This window comes from Temnothorax americanus, unplaced genomic scaffold, assembly GCF_048541705.1.
Source record: "Temnothorax americanus isolate GAGA-0224 unplaced genomic scaffold, ASM4854170v1 Scaffold183, whole genome shotgun sequence".
Taxonomy (NCBI): Eukaryota; Metazoa; Arthropoda; class Insecta; order Hymenoptera; family Formicidae; genus Temnothorax; species Temnothorax americanus.
The window spans coordinates 124,457-133,185 of NW_027509322.1; the positions used below are offsets into that span (position 1 = coordinate 124,457).

The following is an 8,729-nucleotide window of genomic DNA, read 5'->3' on the forward strand; positions in this document are numbered from 1 at the left end:
GGGCGATCGCGGAAGTTTCAACTGCTGCGCGAGTCTTTCGGAAATCATCGAAATCTCTGATCCCTGGTCAACCAAAGCGCGCGCGGAATGCCAGGCGCCGAAGTGATCGGCGACGCGAACGCGAGCGGTGGCGAGGAGCACGGCCACCGGCTTAACAGGAGCTCCGCGTACCACATGCGACGTCTTCGCGACTTCGGTTTCGCGGCACGCGTCGTGGATCGAAGAATGGTGACGGGCATCGCACGCCGAGCAATTTTTCTTCACGACGCACTCGCTCACCTTGTGTCGACCGAGACAATTCAAACATAGGCTCTTTTCTTCGACGAACTGCCGTCGCTCTTGAGCCGTCTTCTTTTTATATTCGTCGCAGAACATTAAAATGTGCTCCTTAGTACAGAGCGGGCAGCGGCCACGCTTGCCCTCGGAATTTACCCTTTTAGTGCGAGATCAAGCGAACCCCCCAAATTTTTTCTCATTGGGGCCCTAATTGTAGAAATTTACCAGAGTTATATATTAAGGAGGTTCCGTCGCTAAAAAAAAATGCAGCCAGTTTCATAAAAGTTTAAACAATTTTTAAGTGCGTATATACGTGTGCATGTATATATATATATGTATATAATAATATTATATATATACATATATATAATGTTCTATTAAAAACACTTATTGTTACCTGTCGTCCAACTGTAGAATGTTTATAATTTCCAAGCAACACGTACAATTAAACTTATAAACAGGGAACAAGAAACGGGAAAAGGAAACGACTTTGTAGATAATCTGAAAGAAATATTAGATATTTTTAGAATAAAAATATATTGGAATAAAAGTACATCACAGAATGTTCTTGAAGAATGAATATGTAAAAGAAAAAAATACAGAGAATTTTTAGAACAGGAATTAAAAGAGATTCTTGGAAAGAGTTATATATTAATAAAGATCGAGGTTCCGTCGCTACAAAAAAAATGCAGCCAGTTTTATGAAATCTTAATATGTTGTTCTGGAATGCCAAAATAGAATTATGTAAATTTTTTAAGGATTTTTCACCGTCCGTTATGAAAAAAATCCACTCCAAAAATTGTACTTTTTAGCATAGGTTCTTATGGAAAATGACATATTGTACACCTTCAGAATGAAATAAGTGCAAGAAAAAATGCAAATAATAAGGAAAAAAAATATGCATATGAAACTTAATAATTTACAAATAAATGAGTGAAAGAAAAGGGAAGGTTACCACACATTTCATAGAACAATTAATTATTAAAACATAAATTGCTTGATTTTTTGTCTGCTAGACTGCCACGGTCGTGAGCAGCAGCACGCACAATATACGCGGCGACCAATCAGAGCAATCTTTTTCACTCCCACTACTTCAAAGGCTAGTACACTGTTGCTAGAATTCCCGCGTCCCACTACTCCCCCTGATGAAGCAACTGAACCTCCTTAAAAATACGAACAAAAAAGAAAAAAATTCTTGTGTTTAATAAAAAAGGAAATAAAATTATTTATATAACTCTGTCGTGAGAGAGAATATATATATATATGTAATCTTATTCTGATATATTCTTATTCTAAGAATATCTAATATTTTTTTCAGATTATCTATAGAGTCGTTTAACCTTCCCTTTTCTCGTTTCTTGTCCTCTCTTTATAAGTTTGATTGTATGTGTTACTTGCATAGAAATTATAAGCATTCTACAATTGGACGAGAAGTAAGAATAAGTCTTTTAATAGAACAATATATATATATATATATATATATATATATATATATATTGTTGCGCTCGACCGCGCGTTCGCAGCACACACTTTCACGCACTCACTCGCAAACGCGGCGCGCAATCCCGTTACCGAGAATAAAAACTCTCATATAGAAATGTTCTCGTTTAATGCAGTAATGTAATAGAACAATGGCTCGTGAACTGGTGTGAACGGTTCGAAGGCCCGGCGGACAATCTGACAGACGGCAGAAGTAAACAAACAAACGCAACAGCTGGTCGTCAAGGCTCGACGTCACGCAGCGCTTCGCGACTGCTTTTCGGGCCTCTACCGGGCGTCTCGGCACGGGCGCAACAATATTTATAAATATATATATATATATATATATATAATGAATCCTGGTTAAGACGCGATTCTGAGCCTCTATCGGAATTTAATCCGAGAAAGCAAGAATATGTATAAAATGGCACTTGAAGAGACTTTTCAAAAAGGTGTAAATATTGTTAATGATTTGGAGAATAATGAAAATTTGATAAATTTGTTGACACCGAATGAAGTATTGGATAACATACAAATCTTTGATTCAACAGTAGTAAGTTATATAGGTTATTTCGCTTTCGCTATAAGTTCTATAGTTCTTTTTTGCTCTCTCTCTCTCTCTCTCTCTCTCTCTCTCTCTCTCTTCTCTCTCTCCTCTCTCTCTCTCTCCCCTCTCTCTTTCTCTCTTTCTCTCTCAAAAATATATATATATATATATAAATTCTATAATTATATTCTAGTGAAATAATTGGCTATGTAGATGGCATTGAGGCATCTCGTACTGTTGGTACAAACACAAAATACAAATTCTTTAAGTTTTATGTTAATAATGGAAATGGAAGAAGGATTCAGATTGTTGCTTGGAACGACGACATCAAACCGATAGAACAACTCATTAAAACAAATTTTGTATAACTTATATATAATTTTAATATTATTTTAAAAATATAATTAAATGTAATATTATAACATTAAATTACGTTTAAATAGATTTTTCATTTAGACGGACTACAAGCTAGAGAACCTAAAATGAATATATACAACAACGGTAATGTACGGTATGAACTATTAATTAGAAAAAATACAGTAATAACTAATTTGGGAAAATATTATCCTAAACTGGAGCAAATAAATCCAAAAAGAGTTTTATTAAATGAAGTTGCGAATACTTCACAATGTATTAGTGAGTTTTATGTACATCTATTACTTTAAGCTTTAAAATTATGTGACATATTTTTTATATAACATATATATATTTTTTTTTACAGTTCTAGAAGCATACATAAAAACAAATTTTGGATCCGTTGTTAATAATAAACTAAACAAAAGTATAGGATGTGGATCTATAACTGTCGGCACATTTAAATTAGAAGTCAACATTCTAAATTTTGATGATGATAAATTTTTAAATTTAAATTTAAATAAAGGGGATAAAATTGAATTAATTGGAACTATGCAAAATTCAGGTAGTTTTATATTTTTGTGTTCTTTTTCTAAATGTTTATACAAGACACTTTCTAATATCGATTTAGTTATAGTAAGAAAAATAAAGCAAATTAACTTAAAAATAAACTAATTAAATTACATATTATATAAATAATTTTTTATGCATACTATTATTTTAACATTTTTTCTAAATGAAACTAAAATTAAAATAATAATTAAAATTTAATTAATTTATATTTAAATTTATTTAATTTTTCCACTTTTTTTTTTACTATAAATATTATAGAATTTCTTTCTTCTTTTGCAACAATCATTTGTACATTTTGTTAACATCATATATTTTTCCTACAAATATTTATGCTTATTTCCGCGAAACTTATATAGAATACGTATATTTACTAATTTTAAATTATTATTATACAAAAAATTTTTTTAGAAGAAGTTAGAGATACAGTAAAAGATTATTTTCTTTAGTATTATAGTTATTTTATGTTAATTTTTATTTCTTTCTTCTATGATTCTTACATTTAACTTATTCTTCTTATCTCTTTCTCATATTCAATCATGTAATTATATAATCTATTAATTAATACATTAATTTAATAGCTGTTCCACCATATTTGGTGGTTAATGACATTAAAGATATACATCTCAAAGAAGGAAAAATGCCTTTAATACAATTAATAAAAGCCGTCCAAACACCTAAAAAAAGAAAGCTAGAAGATAATCAGGTAAATAGCATCGCAATACCAGGTACATAAAAAAATAAAAGTATATCAATTAAAAAAAATTAAACTAAAAATTATATCTAGTTAAATTATAATTCGTTAAAGTTATTTTTATAACTACTTTTTGAAAATTAATGAGTAATTTTCTTTTACAGAATCAGAATAACCAAGAAAACAAAAAAAAATATGAGAATGGCATAATGGAATAATTGAACCCCAGTTTCACCGTTGGCGACAAATGTTTCCCGTTGAATATCGCGGATATTACCTTTGAGATCGCCGTCACCTCGAATGTTTCCCGCGATGCTTTCCATCTTTTCGTGAATCTTACTGAGAGATTGCTGCGTGAGCTGACCACATACGAATTTCTACCGCAAGATCAAAAGTGCGGAGAAGAAATCTTTCAATTAAATTTAAGGCGCCTAGGATAATCGTTTTCCTTTTAAGTTTGACATTTAACGCGAAAATTTTTAAATTTATACGAAGGAAGTGTAAACGTATTTTAAGTTCTACGTAATTCGTTCGTTTCAATTTTTTAGTACCTTGACTTTGGTACGGGAAGTCTTGCATTTATTTTTTTTTTCTGTCGCGATTTTTATGTTCTCCCCCATTTCGAGTGAACCTATGTGCCGCATATGATTTATGTATCTTAAAAACTATATAATAATTGGCTACATTAATTTCATACTCAAAATACATCAGATCCTTCCCACGTTCGCGTTAGCTTTAGCATCCGGACGATTTTGGTTTACTTTTTTTGTAAGAAAAGAAAAAAGAAGAAATGTATTGTTAATATTGTGTTAAATAAATGTTTGCATTTATAAGCCATGTTAAGGAGTTTCTTTATGTCGCTGTACGTCAGTGTAAAGGAACAGACTTTTATTTCATAAAAATGTACATCTAAATGCATATGTTAAATTTTAACGAGCACGCAATTGAATATAATTTTTCGGTATAGTTAAACGGCCTGACTGGCAAGTTTTATTAGTATATCACAACGACGTTTCGACCACTAATTTGGGTCCTTTTCAAGTTATTTTAACAATGCTAGAATACGAGAATAAAAGAATATATAAGAAATTTAGAAAAACAACATTACTCGTTGAACGGATTTACGATAATAACGGTAAATAGGACTTACATGGATCATTGTGCGACAATTATATAAAATTCGTGGCGGGTCGGAAAAATACGACGGTCTCATGTGAAGGTCGAAAAACTAATGATACATTATCGCATAATACAGTAAACATAGAAGGAGAACTTAAGTGATACATTATCGCAAAATACAGTAAACATAGAAGGAGAACTTAAAGTGAAGAAATTATTCGATCATAGACCAATGGCAGGTTTTCAGTGTCTTTCTGTGAGTTGATTGCCCCTTTATGTTTTTTAATAAATAGCATTTCAGAAATTTCACGTTTTTTTAAATTTTGTTCTTTGTGTAAGATTGTAACATCCTGCCATTTGAAATTATGGTCGCAATCTGTTCTATGCTTACTGACGACCGAATGTTGGTTGGGAGGTTTTTTAATGTCTGCGCGATGCTCTTTTATACGCGTTTCTAAATGTCGCTTCGTTTGTCCGATATAGCATGCATTGCAATCAGAACAATCGAGTTTATAGACGACATCAGTGCATCTCCCGATCTCCAATTTATCCTTCCCTTTCCTGATTAGTGTATCCATTTTCTTAGGGACCGTATACAAGGTGTTCAAACCGTAATTTTTGAACGTACGGCGTAATCCCTCACTAAAAGTTTTTACGTAGGGGATGGGAACATAGTTTTTCAGATCAAGAGTAAATGCACTGTCCTCGTTGTTAGCGCTATCCTCATTATTCGATCGTTTGTTAATTTCTGAAATTCTTCTTTGAATGTGTTTGTTCACCAAAAGGTCCGGAAAACAGTTATTAGACAATATGGTTTTCACCAACTTGATGTTCTCATCGTGAAACTGTTCATCCGACAATAGTATGGCCTGGTCAACTAAATTAATGACCGTGTTAATCTTGTATTTCAAAGGATGACTGGAGAAAAAATTAATATACCTGCCAGAGAACGTTGGTTTTCGATACCAGTTGGTGAACAAACAGTTGCCGTGTCTAAAAACAGACGTGTTTAAAAAATTCAAGGTGTTGTTCTTCTCGAGTTCATACGTGAATTTGAGACGCGGATGATAGTTGTTAAACGTACGAACAACCTCATTAAGTTTCGAATGCGGAATGCACATAAAAATGTCATCGACATAACGGAGAAAAATCTCGATATGAAAATCAAAGGACTGAAGGCAGCAAGTCTCTAAATCGTCCATAACGATATCGGCTAAAATAGGCGAGAGGGGGGAACCCATTGGACTACCGAAGATCTGTTCGTAGAACTCACCGTCAAAAGAAAAACTAGTGGAGTTGAGAATCATTCTGATAGCGTGTAGAAATTGGTCCAGATTCATCCGGGTCTCTCCCGATATCGCATCCCATCTTTTTTCGATTCCAGTCAGAACAAGTTCTATGGGTATGTTCGTGAACAGCGCAACGACATCGAGAGAGACCAGGACGTGGTCAGGAGGGATGCTGTGTTGCTTCATGCTCTCCACGAACGACCAACTATCTTTAACATGGGAAGACGGCTTCACAACTGCTTTATTCAGAATGTTGTGCAGATATGAGGCAATATTATAAAGAGGGCTTCCAACGGCGGATACAATTATGCGTAACGGATAGCCCTCCTTGTGGATCCTCGGAAGTCCATAGCAACGGGGGAGGTTACCGTTTGTGCAGTTCAAATAATTGTAAGCCCTCGCGTCAATAATACCGTTGTTCTTCCATGATTTCACTAAACAGTTTAATTGCGAAGTGATTTTATTCAACGGGTTTCTGTTTAATTTTCTGTATGTAGACTGATCGTTAAGCAAGGCTTTCATTTGCATAATATAGTCTTGTCTATCCAGGATGACAGTGGTCTGACCTTTGTCAGCATTCGTAACCAGAATGTCAGGGTTGTTAGTGAGATATTTTTTGCATAACGAAAACTGCGATAAGATGTATCTATCTACAGAATTAGATCTATTGTTTGTTTTTATGAAATCATGGAGAGAATTTGAAACAAGACAGCGCACTTCGTTAACTTTGTCATCATCGATCATGTGCTTATTTTGTTCAAAGTTTTTGAGAACATCTAAGACAATTTTTGATCGGTCATTCCTATTGACAGGTAGTCCGAACCTGCTACCAAGACTTAGCATCTTTAAAATATCTTCGGGGATCTGTCTGTTACTAATGTTAACGATCCATTTATTCGTGTCAATATTATGGAAGGTCTCAACTTGTTTGTTATGTTTAATTTCTAAGTTATTAAATTTTTTCATTAATTTGCATCTGGTCAAGTTATCGAAGTGAGATATCTTGTTTCTGTTATATAAGAAAAAATCATTTACTGTACATGCCGGTAGAGAAACGTATAACGCGTCCTCAATCCTTTGCCCCTCAGATCGTAAATAAGCAATCGTGTAGTTAATGTCCTTAATCTCTAGGTTCAAAAACAAACATTAGCAACGGTGTTTGTAAAACTGTACCCGCGAAATTCTCGACAAACGACAATTACTTTCTACGCATTAGAAAAATTTAACCCTTGATTATCATCGAACGAGATAATCTCTGCCTTTCTGGCAGCTTCCAGCGTTCTCAATGATCTGATCAACACTTCCGTATCCAGACCGTGGAATTCTAAAATAGATCGATAAAATAGATAGAGACACGACAATTATTTAACGACCATCCATATGACTGACACAAATGACAGACAAATGATTTAACCCCAGATTTAACTAAATTATTCAATGTACCTTGCTCAGTCGTGTCCTTCCTCTGCGTCAGTTCAAAAAACATGCACACAGAACCAATGAAGCCATTCTCCTGTGCGTAATTATATATTATATCGCTCTATTCTTCTAAAATATATGCCAATAAACCAATCATCTCTGTTTGGTCTATCTAGCGGAGACGCATTGCCCGATTTTCCTAACTCTTTCAGTATCATCAGTACACTTTCGGACGGCAATCTTCCTGTTATCGCATCGTTAAGAAACTCTCAACAGCATACAGATAAACTACTCTAATTAATACACCATTATATATATTAGGAAACTACGATAACAAGCTATTATAATAAAGAGGAAACTTTAATAAATTGCAACAAGGAAATGAATCGCTGAGAACACTTACCAACAGCAGGACATGAGCATTAAATATGGATGTACGACAAAATTAGCAAAATAATTGTCAATTCGTGTAATAAGTGGAAGGACACTGTTAATGATGGCGTTATTAAACAGAGGATTCGTGTGCTGCGTGTGCACCTCGCGCACATCCACGACCGCCTGCTTCGTGATGCGGTAGTATTCGAGCACCAAACACGACACTCACACGACAATATAGGCTAACGTTTAAACTGTCAAAACGTACGACTGTGCTCCGCGATGACAGCCCCTCACGGGATGAATCAAGCCACGGCGCGACGGCAATCAATCGAGAGAGAACCAATTGGCATCGCGGAAAAGAGCCAACGAAGCAATTCGAGACTTTCGAGAAGACTTCGAGAGATGCGAGTATCGATTTAACATGCCTTTTTTAGAAAGGATTATGACATTTTATTGCCTTATTTATAAACATTATTTGTAATTTTTTATAAAGCGTATATATTTCACCCAAAAATGCAAGAGCTTCTAAAAGTTTTTTTTATATATTAAATACAAAGAATGAATATTTTATATTTCTATTTATTATAGTAGTAGACAGTATAAA

At 34.1% G+C, this 8,729-nt stretch overlaps 3 protein-coding genes across 10 annotated transcripts in view; 1 reads left to right on the top strand and 2 right to left on the bottom strand.

The window, feature by feature from the left end:
* Positions 1 to 8,729, bottom strand: part of LOC143896447 (lipopolysaccharide-induced tumor necrosis factor-alpha factor homolog) — a 39,653-nt gene that overhangs the window by 23,851 nt on the left and 7,073 nt on the right. Inside the window, exon 3 of one of the 3 annotated variants that reach the window (XM_077404349.1) lies at positions 8,628 to 8,729. This exon is cut by the window's right edge and continues 253 nt beyond it. The exons of the other annotated variants lie outside the window; for them this stretch is intronic. The gene's annotated coding sequence lies outside the window, so the exon portion shown is untranslated. Of the gene's footprint in view, positions 1 to 8,627 lie in introns of those variants that run through there. 3 annotated transcript variants of the gene reach the window in all.
* LOC143896445 (uncharacterized) lies at positions 2,443 to 4,731 on the top strand. Of its 3 annotated transcripts, none has more exons than XM_077404346.1 (5): positions 2,444 to 2,664; positions 2,746 to 2,938; positions 3,024 to 3,221; positions 3,808 to 3,932; positions 4,085 to 4,731. In XM_077404346.1, exons 2-5 carry the CDS (start codon positions 2,785 to 2,787, stop codon positions 4,136 to 4,138), a joined length of 531 nt encoding a protein of 176 aa, XP_077260472.1. In that variant the 5' UTR covers positions 2,444 to 2,664; positions 2,746 to 2,784; the 3' UTR covers positions 4,139 to 4,731. The 3 variants fall into 3 exon arrangements, with proteins under 3 accessions (XP_077260474.1, XP_077260472.1, XP_077260473.1); XM_077404347.1 differs by having other exon boundaries at positions 2,759 to 2,938; XM_077404348.1 differs by having other exon boundaries at positions 2,443 to 2,938; positions 3,808 to 3,954; positions 4,085 to 4,510.
* LOC143896444 (uncharacterized) lies at positions 5,065 to 8,546 on the bottom strand. 4 transcript variants are annotated; one of them, XM_077404344.1, is made up of 3 exons: positions 7,772 to 8,546; positions 7,531 to 7,652; positions 5,065 to 7,455 (listed from the first exon to the last, which is right to left on the bottom strand). In XM_077404344.1, the coding sequence occupies exon 3, from the start codon at positions 7,292 to 7,294 to the stop codon at positions 5,240 to 5,242; it is 2,055 nt and encodes a 684-aa protein (XP_077260470.1). In that variant the 5' UTR covers positions 7,295 to 7,455; positions 7,531 to 7,652; positions 7,772 to 8,546; the 3' UTR covers positions 5,065 to 5,239. The 4 variants fall into 4 exon arrangements, with proteins under 4 accessions (XP_077260470.1, XP_077260471.1, XP_077260468.1 ...); XM_077404345.1 differs by having other exon boundaries at positions 5,065 to 7,652; positions 8,391 to 8,546; XM_077404342.1 differs by having other exon boundaries at positions 5,065 to 7,652.